The 19,036-nt window shown below is 44.6% G+C and overlaps 1 protein-coding gene across 6 annotated transcripts in view; it reads right to left on the reverse strand.

Moving 5' to 3' along the window:
* Nucleotides 1-3,429: 3,429 nt before the first annotated feature.
* Nucleotides 3,430-19,036, reverse strand: part of CNBD2 (cyclic nucleotide binding domain containing 2) — a 74,368-nt gene continuing 58,761 nt past the window's right edge. For 2 of the 6 annotated variants that reach the window (XM_060123332.1, XM_060123331.1), the window contains 2 exons: nucleotides 12,772-12,953; nucleotides 3,430-3,807 (listed from right to left, as the gene is read on the reverse strand). In XM_060123332.1, coding sequence (XP_059979315.1) covers nucleotides 3,638-3,807; nucleotides 12,772-12,953 — 352 coding nt within the window. In that variant the 3' untranslated portion in view covers nucleotides 3,430-3,637. Of the gene's footprint in view, nucleotides 3,808-12,771; nucleotides 12,954-14,023; nucleotides 14,358-19,036 lie in introns of those variants that run through there. The other 4 variants (XM_060123336.1, XM_060123335.1, XM_060123334.1 and 1 more) reach the window with 3 other exon arrangements.

Below are 19,036 nucleotides of genomic sequence, written 5' to 3' on the forward strand. Positions count from 1 at the left end.
TGTTAAGTAATTCAGTGGAAATATACCTCCTTGCTAATACTTTAATAGTTTAGATCAGATAATAAATCCTCTTAAAAGCATTATACTTTGGGTACTCTGTTGCTTTATGTCTCATTTTTAATTGAATGTTAAGGGAATGTAGTATTTTAATCATAACTCTGCCAATATCTTTATCTAGAGGCCTGTTGCCATTTTTGTCTTTTCTGAAGTTTTTGTCGCCAAGAAAGGATTACATTTTTTTCCTTCCAGATTGAGTTGGTGTAGTGTATTTTTGGTTATCAAAATACTCATAGCTTTGGGACTTTGAAATGGTAAATATTCATGATGTGTGAAAAAGCATGATACATAACTGTATGATCTTAATTACATAAAAATGAATGCTTAGTTGTGTTTAAATACACAAACGAGACCTAGAAGGACACATCAAATGGTAAATTGCTTGTGATGATGGATGACTTGTTTTTTGCTTCTTGTGTTCTTTGGTTTCCTATTATGCACATGTTAACTTTTAAGAAATAAATGTTATTTTGAAAACCTTAATGAAGTCTCCATAGAAGCATAGTGTCCACACCCTTCATGCCTGGGCTCTGAGGTATCTGAAGTGTCATGTCTTAGGATGCCTTCCATTGCTTAGACATTAGCCCCGCTACCCCCAGCGATGTGCCTTGCTGTTCTAGGTAACTAGTTCTGCGCTTCGGTGATTCCAGCTTTACTTAAGCTATTCCTTCCGCCCATAGTGCCCTTCCCACGTTTTTTTTTTTTTTTATCGATTTATTTTATATATTTATTTCTGGCTGCATTGGGGTCTTTGTTGTTGCACGCAGGCTTTCTCTAGCTAGCGGCGAGCGGGGGCTACTCTTCATTGTGGTGCGTGGGCTTCTCTTGCGGAGCACGGGCTCTGGGCACGCGGGTTCAGTAGTTGTGGCTCGCAGGTTCTAAAGCACAGGCTCAGTAGTTGTGGCGCATGGGCTTAGTTGCTCCGCGGCACGTGGGATCTTCTTGGACCGGGGCTCGAACCCGTGCCCCCTGCATTGGCAGGCGATTCTTAACCACTGTGCCACCAGGGAAGCCCCCCTTTCCAATTTTTTCATCTAGCAAAATCATTCTTTGTTGCCCTCTCAAATTTTGTATACAGTCTTGCCTACAAGAACCTGACACTCTAGAACCAAATGTCAGAAGTTAGGCCCTTTCCCTTGCAGCCCCTACTTGTGCCTCTTGTATCGACATATGGAACCCACTTGTACTGTCATTGTTACCTGAAACTCTACTGGATTGAGCTCTGGCTTAAATCATCTTACCGCAGGGTGCAGCACAATGCCTGACACATAGTAGGTGCGTAGGAAATGTCCGTTGAATACAAAAGAGCCAAAAGCTCAGCTTTTCAGACAGTTGTATGGCGTAGCTGCTGCCGTCATCAGTTGAATAGTCAGGGGTTCCCAGGCTGGCGGTTCCTATCAGCTGACCAAACCAGAGGGTGAAGGTTGGATGCAGCACCACCCACCCCAGTCAGGCATCAAATATTCTCTAATGGAATACCAGAGGGTTTCTTACACCCAGCTTTGAGAGTGAAGCTCAAGAGACACTGGCCTCGAAATGTGGGGAGGTGGCATTTCTGGTGCTTCCCTGGGTGCTCTTGGTATAATATGGGTGGGCTGGGAGCCAGTGAGAACAGGTAGAGGAGGCCCTTCCCATTGCCATCTTCTTCTGTTGATGCCCCTATGAGACAGGTGTTAGCTGATGGAGATGGGCTTCAGGGAGGCACATATGCCTGGAACCCCTGGCCTGGAAGGGGAGAACCAGGTGCATTTGGACAGCTCATCCCAGGCTAGGACTAGTCTGCAACCCCAATCCACCAGAGCTGGAGATAAAAGCTGAAGCTCTCTGTAATTAAAGGTGGAGTCACCCTTAAAGGTCTGGGGGGTGGGGGGAAGGTAGGCTCATGAAGCGTTAAAGAGAAAAGATTAGCTCTCAGAAAGGCAGTCTTGGACCCCCAGGCAAAACTAACCCTCAGTGGACAGAAGAGGAAAGTGAAGTCCAGAGAGGGGACAGGCCCCACCGGGGTCACACCTCATAAATAACATGTATTGCCAGGGAAAGAGCACTGGAAGGGAGTAAGAGGCCTCAGCTTGCATCTGAGCTGTCTCACGAGCTAGGGAACATTGGCCACCTGATCCCCTCTGAGCCTCAGTCCCCTCCTCTGTAAATGAGGGGTTTGTTCTGGCTGGTTGATGAGGTACGCCTCTCCAGATCACATGCTGGGCTTTTCAAAGCCACAGAGTTCAGCAGCAGAGCCTGGGCCAGAAGCTTCTAAATCCCATTCTCTATTACAAGGAAGCAGGGGCCCTGGAGAAATGGTTAATTCCAGGGCTGCAACAGGAAAGTACGAGATCATCCTGGAATATCCTGTGGCAGCAGAAAACAAGAAAGTGCCTCAGAGAATGATAGGAACATGTCAGAAGGACCCCAGAAGCCAGCTTGAAGCGGCTTCCATCGGCCTAATCTGTGGCAGTTTGTGCATCAAAATAGGAAATGATAATAACAAATACACTGAATAAAATAGGAAGCCTTGAGTCCAATGCTGATATAAGTAAATGAATAAATAAATGGAAAGTATGATAAGGAAGGGAATATTTACATAGTTCCAAAGCACCTCCTCACAAAATACCTATTAAAAGGGAATAAGACACGCTCAACAGAGTGAAACGGCAACCTATGGAATGGGAGAAAATACTTGCAAATCATATATCTTGATATATCTAGAATATATAAAAAACTCTGACAACAAAAAAATCCAATTAAATTGACGACCTGAATAGACATTCTTCCAAGGATGACATACAGATGGCCATCAAGCATATGAAAAGATGCTCAACCTCACTAATAATTAGAGAAATGCAAATCAAAACCACAATGAGATGTCAACTCATACCCATTAGGATGGCTACTAACAAGAACAGAACGACAAGTGTCGACAAGGATCTGGAGAAATTGCAACCCTTGTTCACTGTTGGTGGGATTGTAAAATGGTGCAACTGCTATGGAAACCAGGATGACAGTTTCTCAAAAAAATCAAAACTAGAACCACCATATGACCCAGCAGTCCCACTTCTGGATATACATCCAAGAAATTTGAAAACAGGTCTGAAAGAGATGTTTGCATATCCATGTTCATAGCAGCACTATCACAAAAGCCAAGAGGTGGAACCCAAATTTCCATCCAACAGATGAATGGATAAACAAAATGTGGTATATACATGCCATGGAATATTATTTAGCCTTAAAAAAGCAAGAAATCCTGACACATGCTACAACTGGGATGAACCTTGAGGACATTGTGCTAAGTGAAATAAGCCAGGCACAAAAAGACAAAGACTGTATGATTCTGCTTATATGAGGTGTCAAAAGTTGTCAAGTTCATAGAGACAGAAAGTAGAAGGGTGCTTACCAGGAGCTGGGGGGAGGGGGAAAGGGGAGTTGTTTAGTGGGTACAGAGTTTCAGATTTGCAAGACGAAAAAGTTCTGGAGATCTCTCTCACAATGTGAATATACTCAACACTCTTGAACTATACACGTAGAAATGGTTAAGATGGTAAATTTCATGTTATGTGGGGTTTTTTTTTAACAGCATACATACATTTTAAAATGAAAAGGAAATAAACAAGAGTAACTTTACAGTGGAGACACCATTTTCATCCAATAATAAGTTACCACCAGTAGTGGGACAAATTGAAATCTTGCACCACCTGATAACATCCAATGGGAAGAACACAGCATCACTTCTGGGATTTCCTGCCGAAGATGCATAACCTAAATCGAACCATGAGAAAACATCAAACAGGCCCTTTCTTGTAGAAAGAACACTCTACAAAATAACTGGTCTATAATCTTCAAAAGTATCAAGGTCATGAATGTCAAAGAAAGGTTGAGAACTATATCAGATAGAAGGAAACCAAAGAGGCATGCCAACTAAGTGTACTGCACGATTGTGAACTGGATCCTTTGCTATAAAGGATGTTATTGGGACAACTGGCAACATGTGGATGGGCCCTGAGGATTCGATGGCTGTAATGTGTCAGTGATAATTTCCTGATTTTGATGGTTGTGGTTACATAAGAGAATGTCCTTGTTTGAGGAAATAAACACTAAATTATTTGGATGTGCTGATGCATCCGGTCTTAACTTACTCTCAAATGGCTTTTTTGTATTGTAACTGCAACTCTTCTGTGAGATGATTTCAAAATTTATAAAATTAAACAAAAAAGAAATGTCCATGATACTCTAAGTAAAAAATCCAAAATGTATAACACTGTGCTGTCCATTATGGTGGCCACTACCTACCTATAGCTATTTAAATTACTTAAAATTAAAAATTCAGTCCTCAGTCACATTAGCCACATTTCAAGTGCCCAGTAGCCATATATGGCTGGTGGACATGTATGATAGAACATTGTCATCATTGCAGAAAATTCTATTGGACAGAGCTGGTATAGCTTCTTCCTTTTTTTTGGTTAAAATAATAAATAAGGAAATGGGTATGAGTATGTGAACTTTGAGAAGGTTACGTACCAAACTGTTAGTCAAGTTATCCTTGGGAGATGAGATTAGATGGGTGAAATAGTAGAAATGTTTCAATTCTCATTATATACATTTTAAAATTTGGGATTATGAAAAAAAATTTTAGAATTTTTCTAATATTTATATAGATAAATACCTACCTACCTACCTACTACCTGTCTGTCTATATTTTTAAAGCATGTTTTAGGAATTACTTGATGCCAGTGAAGTTTGCGGAGCACAGGCTCCAGACGCGCAGGCTCAGCGGCCATGGCTCACGGGCCCAGCCACTCCGCGGCATGTGGGATTTTCCCAGACCGGGGCACGAACCCGTGTCCCCTGCATCCGCAGGTGGACTCCCAACCACTGCGCCACCAGGGAAGCCCGCCAGTGAAGTTTTAAATGACCTTTCTTGTGATGAAGACCTATGAAAAGGGAATTTAAATTTCACGGCGCTACCAATAACGCTTGAAGAGGCAAATAGCTCACGGGTGCCTCCTGCTTCACCACGCAAAACAGGATCTTGCTGACCTCACTTGACATAACCCAAGAGTCCCAAACAAAGGGTCAGGCTCTAACTGCAATAGGACAAACTGCCATTAAACAGGAGGAAGAACTTTCTGACAGTATCAACATGAAACCTTAAGGACAAGGGATCATGGAAGACAGGATGTTTAAGAAGAGAAACAAACCGAGCAGACCCAGGTTTGAATTCTGGCTCTTCTGCCAAACCAGCTGTGTGAAAATGGGGATAATACTAACCTTGCATGAGTGTGCATGAAGTGCCGGTGGTGTTGCAACTGCTTTACGTGTGTTCTCACATCATCCTTAAATCCTTTTTTTTTTTTTTAACTGCTAAAAACCACACTCCTGATGTTCACCCCTAAATGTACTTCTCCTACAGTCTTCTCTGTCTCAGGGAATGGCTACTCCATCCTTCCACTTGCTCAAACCAAAATCTTTGGAGTTATCCTTAGTTCCTCTTTCTCATTCCTGACATTCAGTCCTTTAGCAAACCCTGATCGATTCTACCATCGAAATATGTCCACGATCAGCCCCATCGAGACACCACCACAATAAATATGGTGATCTGAGCCACCGTAATCTCCTACTTGGATTATGGCACTGGCTTCCCCATCTCCCCATGCCACCCTCATGCTTAAACCCCAAGTCTGTAGCCAGATCATATCACTCCTCTGCTAAGAACTTTCCAGAGGCTCCCTTCACATGATCATGAGCTGGCCTCCAGTCCCTCTCTGCCCTTGCCCTCTTTCAATTTCTCTCTCCTTTGACTCCATTCCAGTCACACCAGCCTTCTTGCTGTTATGCTTGAATGTGCTATCTCTCTGCCTGGAACATTCTTGCCCTGATATCTGCATGGCTCATCCCCTCACTTCCTGTACTCATCAATATCACGGTCTTAGAGAAGCCTTCCCTGACTATCCTTTACAACGTAGTAACCTCTAACCCACCTCCATCCCCCAGATTCCCTGATTTTTCTTGTGTTCTTTAATCACTGACCCGGAATGTAAGCTCCTTGATGCCAAGGACTTTGGTTTGGTTTGGTGCTGTATCTCTAAAACCTGACCAGCTCTCTCTTCCTACAGCATGTCTGCTAATGGGAGATATACCAGTTGAAGTCATCTAGATTTTAGTTCAGTCCTTCCAGTTCCCATATGCTTCCCTATCTAATGGAGATGCCAGGAGCCTGGCAGCTAAGGGACAGAAGACAAGCACTGGCATAAAGGGAGGAGGAGGAGATAGGCAGCCAGCAGGTCCACGGCTCTCCTCTCAAAAAGGCAGAGGACCGCATAAGCTGGTAATCATCGAAGCTGATAAGTTGTGTATGATAATAGAGCAATGTGCAAATGCAGAATGATTCACCGGTGAGAGCATTTTACATGTGCAAATCCCCCAGCTGCTGTGATCTGTTAAACTGAGAAATGTCCATATGTGGGACTCTTCTGTTTCAACTCTGTGGGCAGGGCTGGCCTCCAGGTCGGTCTGCAAGTCTCACAGACCTACTGTCTGTATCATTTTGTCCCTGGGTCCCCTTTTTTCTCCCACCCCAGGTTTTTGCTTTCTGAGAGTCAGACTCTGAATTTAGTGTTTTATATGGACTATTTAAGTTAATCTTCATGACTTTATGAAACAGATGCTTTTATTATTCCCATGTTACAGATGGGGAAACTGAGGCAAAGAGCAGTTGCTTGCCTGCTGTCACGCAGCTGGTCGGAAGCAGAGCAGCCTAAATCCAGAACTCCTGCTCGTTATCCTGCTCCTTCTGCCCTGTGATGTCGGTGAGATCAGACAGAAGGACAGGAGAAGGTCTGGCTTTATGGGGAAGAGGCTTCCAGAAGAGCAATGAGCAATTCCTCTCCATCTCCACACAAAAGAAGAAAAAATCTTGCACAGTAGCATGAGTTTTAAGTTATGACCGGAAGAAGGACTTTCTGACAGTATCTTTCAAGATAAAAACCTGCTCTCAGGAAAAGATACGGTCTCAGTTTCTAACCATTAAAATCATAGATGATCAGTGTTGTTAAGACTTAAAGACCATAAGTCCACCTCCTTCCATGTGATAAACGTAATAAGGGAGCAAGGGGGGAACGGCCCTCACCGGCAGCCAACCATTCTAGATACTAACTTTGTGGTGCCAGAAGGGACCCGAGGCCAAGAAGTCCAGAGCCAAGTAGAAACAGGCCCCTAATTTAAAGTACGCTGGGAGAAGGTAGCTCACAGTAAAATAGGTAGGAGGCACTTTTTTTTTTTTTTTGCGGTACGTGGGCCTCTCACTGTTGTGGCCTCTCCTGTTGCGGAGCACAGGCTCCGGACGCGCATGCTTAGCGGCCATGGCTCACGGGCCCAGCCACTCCGCGGCATGTGGGATCTACCCAGACCAGGGTACGAACCCGTGTCCCCTGCATCCGCAGGCGGACTCTCAACCACTGCGCCACCAGGGAAGCCCAGGAGGCCCATTTGAAAGAAGGGAGTGAAGACAAACTTCCCTACCCTCCTTGCGTGAGAAAAAATTTTGTTACTCTCCTCAGGGACTGAGCAGATTCTTCCTTTCAAATAAGGAAATACTATGTTTCTTTTTTTGCCTTGGCTGTCAGAGAGCTCAAAGCTAGATTTTACAATCATCAGGGCTAATGCTCATATTGATACAAATCTATATTGACTTCTTCCATTTTCTTCTTCATTTTAATTGTCATTTCTAGTCTTCTTCATTTTAATTGTCATTTTAATTGTCATTTCATTTAATTGTCATTTTAATTGTCATTCCTTTTGCCCTGGATATCAGGGAGCTTCTCACCAGATTTTAAAATAAATTATTACCTAACTACAAAGTCAATTATAAAGTCAATTAGAGTTGTAATTTTTATTTTGAAATGATTTCACACTAAAATTGCAAGAATAGTGCAGCCAGTGTGGAAAACAATATGGCAGTTCCTCAAAATATTAAAAATGGAATTACCATATGATCCAGCAATTCCACTTCTGAGTATATACCAAAAGAATTGAAAGCAGGGTCTCAAAGATATTTGTACATCCATGTTCATAGCAGCATTATTCACAATAGCCAAAAGATGGAAGCAACCTAAATGTCCATCAGCAGATGAAGGGATAAACAAAGTGTGGTATGTATTGTACATACAATGGAATTTTATTTAGCCTTAAAAAGAAGGAAATTCTGAAGAAATAAAAAAGGAAATTCTGATGCATGCTACAACATGGATGATTCTTGAGAACATTATTCTAAATAAGACATCTACAAAAAAGACAAATATTGTATAATTCCACTTATTTAAGGTATGTAAAGTAGTCAGATTCATAGACAAAGTAGAACAGTGGTTGCCAAGAGCTGGCAGAGGGGAGTGGGGAGTGAGGAGTCATTGTTTAATGGGTACACAGGTTCACTTTGATAAGATGACAAGAGATCTGGAGATGGCTGTGATGATGGTTGAACAACAGTGTGAATGTACTTAATGCCACTGAACTTAAAAACATATTTAAAAATGGCTGCGAGGGTAAGTTTTATGTGTATTATACAATTTAAAATAATTTTTTAAAAGTTACAAGAATGAAGGATGAACTAAAGTATCTACCATCATTATTTTTGTAATCTGGTCAGTTAATAAACAGTGACTGCTTTCAAATTGGAAAAAAAAAATTGCAAGAATGGTTCAAAGAACTCCTAAGTACCCTTCACCCATATTCGCCAGTTGTTATCATTTTGCTATATATGCTTTGCTCTTCTAAATATACACACAATATATTTCTAAATCATTTGAAAGTAAGTTGAAGAAACCATCTCCTTTAACAGCCAAGGACCTCAGTGTGTATTTCCTAAGGACAAGGAGATTCTCTTACATAACCACAGTAAAATTACCAACATCAGGACATTTAGCATTAATACAGTACTATTATCTCATCTGTTGTTCATTTTCACACTTCACCAAGGGTCTCCATAATCCATTTTCTTCTTGATTCTGATTTTCTGTTGGGGTTGGAGGGAGGCTTAAGTACACCTACCAGACCCTGCCAATTTTACCAATGACGGTAGTGAAGCTCCAGAAAGGGAAGGAGCCTGGCTGAAAGACACAGCTTTTGTCCAGAAGTGCCGCCCTCCCAATATCCCCAGGGCTAAAGCCCACAGCCTTTAGAAGCCATGAAAAACCCTCTTTCCAGCTTTGGTGCTGCTTCTCAGCCACCTAGAAATTACTCGTCTTCATTGTCAGCTCTGAACCTGTGACTACAAATTCTGCAACTCGGCACCCTTGTGGTTAAACCCCTTAAATCCCCAAATGACAGAAAAGCATCATGGCAAAATAGCCTCTAGTGAGTGCGATGGAGGTTGCGAAGTTACCCATCTCACCCCTTAGACCTTCTGTAACAGGAAGGTAAGATTTTTCCATGAGTTATATAAAAGGAATAGAGGATTTAAAGAATGCTTTTTGCTTCCAACCCCAAGGAGGGATCTTAAACACTTCCTATAACAAATGCTGGCAATATCTCCTGTGTTTCTCAAATGGGTTTTTTCATTTTCCCCAAACAGTGGAAGCTATCAGTACTGGGGGCTGTATTTTTGGCTTCAGTGGCCTGGGTGTGCCTCTCCAATATGACTAGGCTTATTTACATATGGAAAATCATCCAGGAGGGTGAGTATATTCTCTCCAGCACAGTTCCAGGGTTGTGTGTACAGAATTTGTTTTGAAAACAGGTGGCTCATTTGGGATAGCTGAGTGAGGATGGTGCCACAGTGCACACGCTGAGACGCTTCCTGCATGGGAGGGTGCTGGGGTGCAGTGAAAGCCCTCGGATTTCCTGGAGCAACCACCTGGTAGCGAGTGAGCTTAGACAAGGCCTTTGCCTCTCTGGGCCTCAGGCTCCTCATCTGTCAGATGGGGACAATGCCACCTGGTTAGTTGCCAGGAAGTATTTTCAGGATAAGTGATAGCCTCTATAGAGTGCCTCACACAATGTGGGCACACAGGGAGCACTCCGTACCTGAGCCGGGCCCTACTCCCTTGAGACAGGTCACTATGGGCTTCCTGACCCTTGGATCTGTGCCAGGTGGGCAGTAAGAACCTCTGTAGCACTGAAAATATGTTTATTAGTTACACTTGTGTCGAGGGGTGTCATACTGGTTCCTTCTGAATGAACTCTTCTCCCAAATAAATCCTGATGTGACCTCCTCCCTGCCGGATTCTGATCCACTGCTGTTTGTTGCAGAGTGCATGCGGAAGGGGAGGGATTCTGAAGCTCACAGCCCGGAGGCTGGGAGGTTCTCACACATCCCTCCCCACACTGTCCCACTCATTCTTCCTTCGAATAGCACCCTTGCCCACAGTGCATGTTAATGCTTTGGTGACCTGCCTCTGCTCTCTCCCTCCAACGCTGCCTCTTAATATTGACATTAACCATTTCACTTAGAGTGTGGGGTTCGGGTGAGATGACAGCCAGCACCCTCCTATCCCAAATCTCTCGGAGATGATCTTTATCATTGATTATGAAAGCTTAGCCTTCCAAAGCCTTGGCTTCCTATTCCACTGAAGGGGGAAGAGAGTCTCTGGATGGCCAAATTGACCTTGATCAAAAAGGTACTAATAGGACTTCCCTGATGGTGCAGTGGTTAAGAATCCGCCTGCCAATGCAGGGGACACAGGTTCGAGCCCTGGTCCGGGAAGATCCCACATGCCGCGGAGCAACTAAGCCTGTGCACCACAACTACTGAGCCTGCGCTCTAGAGCCCGTGAACCACAATTAATGAGTCCATGCGCCACAATTACTGGAGCCCACGCACCTAGATAGCATGCTTCGCAACAAGAGAAGCCACCGCAATGAGAAGCCTGCACACCGCAACGAAGAGTAGCCCCCGCTTGCCACAACTAGAGAAAGCCCGCGCGCAGCAATGAAGATCCAATGCAGCCAAAAATAAAATAAATAAATTTTTTTAAAAAAGGTACTAATACCATCTAACGTGTATTGAGCACGTACTATGTACCAGGGACTTTACATGTGTAACCGAACATAACTAGGGCCTCATGCTGCCCACTGTCTGCTTGGTAACTGAACTCAAAGAAACAGCACTATTGCATAAAATCATTAATAAGAGCTATCCCCCCACAAAAAAGGAGCTATTCAAATGTTTACTTGGTTTCTCAAGAAAATGCCAAAGGAAAAACACATTCTCAGTGCACAGAAAAGCTCTTTGAAGACCTCTTTGGGCATTTCTCATTCTCAAGTTATTCTATCTGTTGCTTAGTAGCTTCAGAAAAAGATTTGCTCTTTCTCTGTTCCCCTCAAGACTTCCCAAAGCCCCAGCCCTCACAGCCTCTCCCCCTACATATGATGCCCTTGCTCCCAGGCTGCTCTTCTAGTCTAATTTCTCACCCACCGCTCCCCTAAAAAACTTGCTCTGCCTCCTACGCTGGAAGTTTTTTCTCTCACTTTCCAGGAAGCTGGACACAGTGGTCCTGGTGAATAAAATCCTCCCCCTTGCTGTTCATGTACCACCTCTTTTAATCCTCAATAGCCATTAAGTGGCAGACCTAGGATCTTAGCCCAAGTCATTAGACTCCAGTCAGATGCTTAGCAAGATGGCTGTCATAGAATAAATGCTCAATGAAAAGCTTCCCACCCCTTCTCTGGTCATGTGAGGTCTACTCAAGAACCTTCAAGGGCTCCCTATTGCCTAGAGCTGGGGGTCAGCAAACAATGGCGCACAGGCCAAATCTAGCCTGCCACCTGTTTTGTTTTGTTTTTTATAAAAATAAATTTATTTGTGTATTTATTCTTGGCTGAGTTGGGTCTTTGCTGTTGCGTGCGGGCTTTCTCTAGTTGCGGCGAGCGGGGGCTACTCTTCGTTGCGATGTGCAGGCTTCTCATTGCGGTGGCTTCTCTTGTTGCAGAGCACAGGCTCTAGGCGTGTGGGCTCAGTAGTTGTGGCACGCTGGCTCAGTAGTTGTGGCTCGTGGGCTCTAGAGCACAGGCTCAGTAGTTGTGGTGCACGGCCTTAGTTGCGCCGTGGCATGTGGGGTCTTCCCCGACCAGGGCTCGAACCCGTGTCCCCTGCATTCGTAGGCGGATTCTTAACCACTGTGCCACCAGGGAAGCCCGCCTGCCACCTGTTTTTGCAAATAAAGCTTTATTGGAACACTAAAGCTGCTTTCACCATGCAGAGTTGAGTAGTTACAACAGAGACCATAAGGCCTATAAAACCTAAAATATTTATTATTTGTCCTTTTATAGAGTTTGCTCACCCTTGGCCTACAGAATAAGAGGGAATGCAGACTGCCTCTTATCCTCCTTTGGATCTGCTACAGAGCAAGTACTTAATAAATACATTTCAAATGAATGAACAAAATGTCCACACCATCATCTTGGAGCCACAGACCTACACACAAAGAGATCTCTGAATATAGTCAGACACCCTAATTTACCTGGTCCCCAAACCATGCCACCCTGTCCTTGTAGGTCACAGGCAGCCCTTCCAGGACTGCTGCAGACATCCCAGGCTCCTTGACCCTCTGGAGCTATCAGGGAAGTGGAGATGGTTAAGTCCACTGCTTCTCTCCTCTCTTACATCCACACGCTCTTCTGACAGACAAATTCCCTACTCCTCCTTCTTTGCTGTGTAACATGAAAACAGCTTTCTTCTAAATTCGACAAACAGAAGTATAATGTTGAATGTGCTTTTCAAACTGTACTCACCTCTCACTCGTGAAAACCATTCATCTTGTCCAACACGCTCATTTTGCCACTGGGGAAACCGGAGGGCAGGTGAAGCACTCCAGGCACTCAAGGGGGTCCCATGGGACAGAAGCAGGCTCTCCAGAGCTCCCGATGCCGACTCACTGCCCGGTGTTCCTCCGAGTCCGCTCCTCGCGGGGGTGCTGTGGAGGGGGGGGTACTGGTGGGGGAGGGCTCCTGTCTCTCTTGGCACCACCAGGCTGGGCTCTTGTGCTGCCATGGCCTCTACCAGGCCCCTCAGGGCTCTCAAAGTTTTTCCCAAGGGAGAGAGGTGACTTGGTCCCAGGTCTGTGGTGCCGAGGCTGGAGTGAGACAGGAACCCTGAGTTCTAGGCCCAGCGCTACCAACAAGGAGAGCCGGCCCAGGCCAGTGACTGATGGCTTCCAGGCCCCGCTGGAGGGACCGAGGAGAGCTCCTCAGGTCCCACTGCCTGCCTCCTTGTCTCTGGTCTGCATCCTCTCTCAGGCTGCTCACTCCTCATCCTTGACCCGGGACGCCGGCTCCTGTCACGCTGCCCATCTGTCTCTGGCTCCTTGTACCTCCCCCCACGGTCACGCCTCGCTCCAGTCTCTGGCAACACCCTGTCATTCTGACAGAGCTGCTTGACAAGCTACTGGCAAACCAGCAGCCTGTGGGCCCAACGCAGCCTGCGTATGTGTTTTGTTTGCCTAACACAATATTTCAAAAACAATTTGAGTTCGTTGCTCACATTTGAAAACCGGTAGGAATCATCTAAAACACTGCGTTTCTGGGTTCTCCTGAAAAATCTAGAGATTGGCAGTACCGGGCCTGCATTACTTCCTGGCATGGCATCAACTGACTGGGTCTACGGAGCAGCGGCTCCACCTGGATGGGGAATGTGCGCACCAGTCCCCACCGTCCCCTGCCGCCTCCCCAGTCCTTCTGCTACACTCCTTTAGACGACCTGCCGGCCTTGCAAGGCATTTGAGTTTGCAACCCCATCTTGCCTCTGTGTCTCCCATCTGTCTCCTCAGATAAGACTCTCCCACTCTGAGGCTACCTCCAGTGATTAACCCATCCCCACCCAGCCTCCCAACCATCCCTTACTCAGTCCCACAAGTGTCCAGAGAGACAGTGCCCCAGGTGCTGCCCCAAACACCTCTCCGGACCCATGGCTCAGCCCTCAGGATCCCCCACTGTAAGCCCCACAACTCGCATGGTGGTTATTCAGGAAACACTAGGGTCAACCCAACATCTTTTATTGATTCTAAACAAGGACCCCTGCATTCTTATACTGAGGCAGGAGTTCTTGGATTTTGTACCGGGGTGCTATAATGGTTTCGACAATCCTCAATGGGGGGAGGTATTTCTGGGGTGCCATAAAAATGGGATGACGAGGGCTAGTCTTCTTGTCTAAGCTACACAAATCCAGCATCACAGCCTTGGGCTTGTAGATCCCTTTCTTCTTGGGCTGGACTGGGGTGAACGGTGGACACTGGCGAGGCTCCACCAGCAGCCGCATCAGGTCCTTCCGGAAGACATTCCAGCTGTTCTCCTCGAGGAACTTCTGGCACACATCTTCATCGCTGAAGGCAAGGCCCAGATGCTGAGGTTCCCACACGAGCTCCTGCCTGCCCCCTGCCACCCCCCAGCCCTGCCTCCTTCCAGCCCCGAAACACACTGAGCCCTGTGCCACCTCCGCGCCTTTTCCCAGACTCTTCCCTCTGCCTCCTTTACCTTTCCACACCTTCATCACCTAGACCTGCACTATTCCATGTGGTGGCCACGAGCCACATGTGGCTACTGAGTACCTGAAGTGTGATGAATCTGAATTAGAGGTGTGCTCTGAGTATAAAATACACACCAGATTTCAAAGACTTAGAACAACAAAAAGAATGCAGAATATCTCAGTAATTTTTATGTTGATTACATGTTGAAATGATAACATTTTAGATATACTGCATTCAATAAAATATATTATTACAGTTAATTTCACCCGTTTCTTTTGATTTCTTATAACGTGGCTACTGAAAATTTTAAATTACGTATGTGATCATTAGCCATCAGGGAAATGTAAGCCAAAGCCACACAAGATACCACTTATGCCCACTAGGATGATGATAATTAAAAAGACAAATAATAATAAGTGTTAATGGGGATGTGGAGATATTGGAGCGAGGGTTCCAATGCATTGCTGCCAGGAATGTAAAATGATGCAGCCACTTTGAAAAAACAGTCCAGCAGTTCCTCAAAACGTTAAACAGTTAACTTATGACCCAGGAATTCCACTCCTAGGTATATACCCAAGAGAAATGAAAAATATGTCCACACAAAAACTTGAACAAGAATGTTCATAGAAGCATTATTCATAATAGCCAAAAAGTGGAAACAACCCAACTGTCCATCAGCTGATGAATGGGTAAATAAAAGAGTGGTATATCCATGCACTGGAATATTATTTGACAATAAAAATGAATGAAGTACTGATACATGCTAAGACATGAATGAACCTTGAAAACACTATGTTAAGAAGCCAGTCACATATACATGGTTCCATTGATCTGAAATGTCCAGACAAGGCCACTCTATAGAGGTAGAAAGTCCATTGGTAGCTAGCTACCTTGGACTGGTCTTGGTGCCCTGGCTCTACTCTGCCCCCTTCCCTCACAGCACATGAGGGTGAGGAAAGTGGGGGAGGGTGGAATGGGCTCAGGACTCATTGGTTTATTTTCTTCTGAGACCTCAGCAAGGGAAGGGCAAACTCAACTTCCACTGACTCACCTATACTCTCACCTAAGGAGGCAACTCTGATAAATCACTAACACATTAGAGCATTCTTCTGGGTAGATTATATTGACCAGGACAAAATCAACTTTGATTCATAGAGATCAACTTAATATAAAATCTAGAGGTCAGAATGGGCTACAAGTTAGTCCTGGTGGTCTCAGCATTGCAAGCATCAGCTCCTACCAGCTCACGAGAGCAACTTCATACTCGATGACATCAGGTTGGTAGCTCAAAACCGGCCATGGCGGTAGTATGTGCACCACAGAAACCAGCAAACACTTCCAATCAGGTTACCTCCCATCTCCCAGGGAGCTGATTGTTGAACATTTCCCAGCACACCACTGGATAGTCTCCAACTAAAAAGTCCCGTTAACTCCCAATTTCTTACATAATAAATAACAATATCTAACTCTGCTTCACACTTACCATGACCAGGCACTTTACACTTGTTAACTCATTTGATCCTCAGGACCACCCCATTTCACAAACATGGAAACTAAGGCTCAGTGGGGCTAAGGAACTCATCAAAACCTAGGAGGGGGCAAGCACATGCTTACAGATTCTTAAGGGATCTTTTTTTTTTTTTTTTTGGATCCAGAGTCCAACTTAAGACAGACAAGATTCCACATAACCTCCTGATGCCGACGGTCACACTGATTTCTAGTCTAGTCTTTCACTAAATGGGGCAGCTCTTCTAAAGTCCTCAGCTTCATGCAGCAATTCCAGTTCCACTCTCTGCCTCGCTTGAACTGAAAGTGTCATCTGTCCTTGCAGGATGCAACACTTCAGCCCATGGTGCCCTCAGCCACAACCCCACCCCAAGCCTGCCCGGCCATCCAGCACTAGATCACACTCTGTGCTTTGGTTTGAGGCTGCTCTTCATTTGGGAGCTTGGAAATTTCCCTTCTTTCCTGTGAACTCAGCTGTTCGTATTCTACATGGGGGAGAGGCTTCAGATAATCTAGCCTGTAGCATCCACAGGACAGGTGTCTCACCAACTGACTGTGTGATCTGCAGGATGTCACGTCCCCTTTCCTGGGCCTCACAGTCCTCAATTAAAACATGGAGGATTTGAGCTAGATAATGCTTATATTTTCTGCCTGCTTTAGCAGTCTAGAAAACCATGAGTTCAACAATTAATGAATAAGCGAGAATTCTATCTGTCAGCATTGCAGACGATTGCAGCAAAGTGCTGACTGGGCAGCACAGATGCTGAGTGCCCAAACATCTGCCACCCTCAAGTCTACATAAACCTCTGAGTTTCAATTCAACCAACATTAACTGACACCCATCATGTACCAGATGTTATGTGAGAAGCTAAGGCTCCTTAAATCCTTTTTTGAGTAGCTATTTTCTAAATAGCTATTTTTTATGTTGGTAGTACGCAGGAATCAGAGAATTGGGGCATCGCTGAACTGCAAGGAACCACCAGTGTTTCCCAACTTTTTTTTTTTTTCACAAAACTGCCCCAATTTGGACCATAGCTACATATCATCTGTTCTTTTATTAATGATTTTTAAAAATTCTACTTAAGTATTTACTTTGGCTTTGTTCTAAGCAACAAGTTTGTCAAATCAGTTTAGTGAGCTAGTCATGTTTTTCTAGTTCACACTAGAATAAATACATAGCTGTTTACAATCCGCGTACCACCTAAAGTCATCTTGTAAGCCTTCTGTGAATATGATCCATACTTCGGGAAACACTGTTCTGGTCTAATTTTCTTGTTTTGTAGATTGGAGTCTTAAGCCTAGAGGAGGGAAAATGACTTATCCAAGGTCATATGGATCCCATGTCAAATTCTTTCATGTGCTTATTGGACACGGCTGAAGCAACTCTACAGATTTGCTTGCCTTCACACCTCCTCTTTCTCAACCACAGGAATCACTTGCTTCCCACACCTGCCCACAAAACGATGTCTGATCACAGCATCACCACAAGAAAAGAAAAAGGAGGGAGGATGCAAAATTGTACAATCGGTATGATCTCCATTATGAAGCTTTGTGTGCCTGAATGATAAATGCCTATTTGGTACACAGCCATGCGGTAAAAAAAAATACTGAAAGGAAATACATAAAATGCTAATTGGGATTGTTGGAGGAATGCAAATGCATTTAAGAAGGTCTTCACCTTCTTAAACGTTCAGCATTTTCCAGTTTTCCCTAATAAGTGTGTCCCATTTATTCATTCACTCACCCAACGTTTATCATGCATCTACCACGTGCCAGGTACTGTACAGGTGCTAGAGATGAAAGGTGCCTAAAGCCCAATCCCTGCGTTCACGAAGCAATTAACCAAGTGGTGGGGAAAGAACTGTGCGAAAACTACGCAGCTCTAAACAGTTGTAATAAAACGTGGTGTGGCCACTGTGAGAGCTACGTAGGGAGGATTATGAGTGCACAGAAAGGGGTACTTAGCCCAGCCTGGGGTCAGTCATGAAAGGTTTTCTGGAGGATATGAATCTTAAAGAATGAGAAGAAATTTATCAGAAAATAAAGGGGAGAGGAGCAGGACTGAGGGGTGGCATTGCAGGCAGAGGGCCTGCACTGGCAAAGGCAAGTATGTGCAGGTCCGGGAGGCAATCTGCCTGTGTTGCTGGAGTGGGTTAGAGGTGGCAGGAGGTGCTGCAGGGGAGTTGAAGGGTCAGAAAATGAAGGGCCATTTACGTGGCATTGAATCTGCACTGTATCCTACAGGCAGTGAGATACCACTGAAAGGTTTTAAGCAGGAGTTTAACACGGCCAGATTTGGGTTTTAGCAAGAGCAAAGTATGCAGAAAGGATCTGGCAGGGAGAGACCGAGGCAGGGGACCAGCGGTAAGACGGCTACAGGAGTCTCAGCTGGGGATCCCAAAGTGGGGGTAAGGGTGTCAGCCAGGGAGGTGAAAGGGATCCACTGGGCTGTGTGAAGTAAACAGTAGGACTTCATTTATATTCATCTTTGTCTTATTCTTTCTAAAGATCTATTTGTTGCATGTTCATAATATATATGATATATTCATATAGCAATATATGGACATAATAAATAAAAATAAGTTAAATAACATATATTATTTATATCATATATATATTCTAGGGGGTATACACTCAAACACTCTTTAGTAATAGCGGTGTTAGATCAAAACAGTTTTGTGACCAGTAGTCCAGACAATAAATTCGTTTTTACCTAAAAATTAGGGTTTTTTTCACACTATAAAAGTATTCACTCTGGAAAATTTGGAAACTAGGGAAATATGAAAAGAAATCTTTTTTATCAAATCTTTCAAGATAATTTTTTTTTAATTATAAAAGTAATATATCATCATTAACAAACATTTGGAGAATAAAGGGAAAAAAACCCACTTGGGGCTTCCCTGGTGGCGCAGTGGTTGAGAGTCCGCCTGCCGATGCAGGGGGCATGGGTTCGTGCCCCGGTCTGGGAAGATCCCACATGCCGCGGAGCGGCTGGGCCCGTGAGCCATGGCCACTGAGCCTGCACATCC

The sequence above is a fragment of the Lagenorhynchus albirostris genome, chromosome 15 (assembly GCF_949774975.1).
Source record: "Lagenorhynchus albirostris chromosome 15, mLagAlb1.1, whole genome shotgun sequence".
Classification (NCBI taxonomy): Eukaryota; Metazoa; Chordata; class Mammalia; order Artiodactyla; family Delphinidae; genus Lagenorhynchus; species Lagenorhynchus albirostris.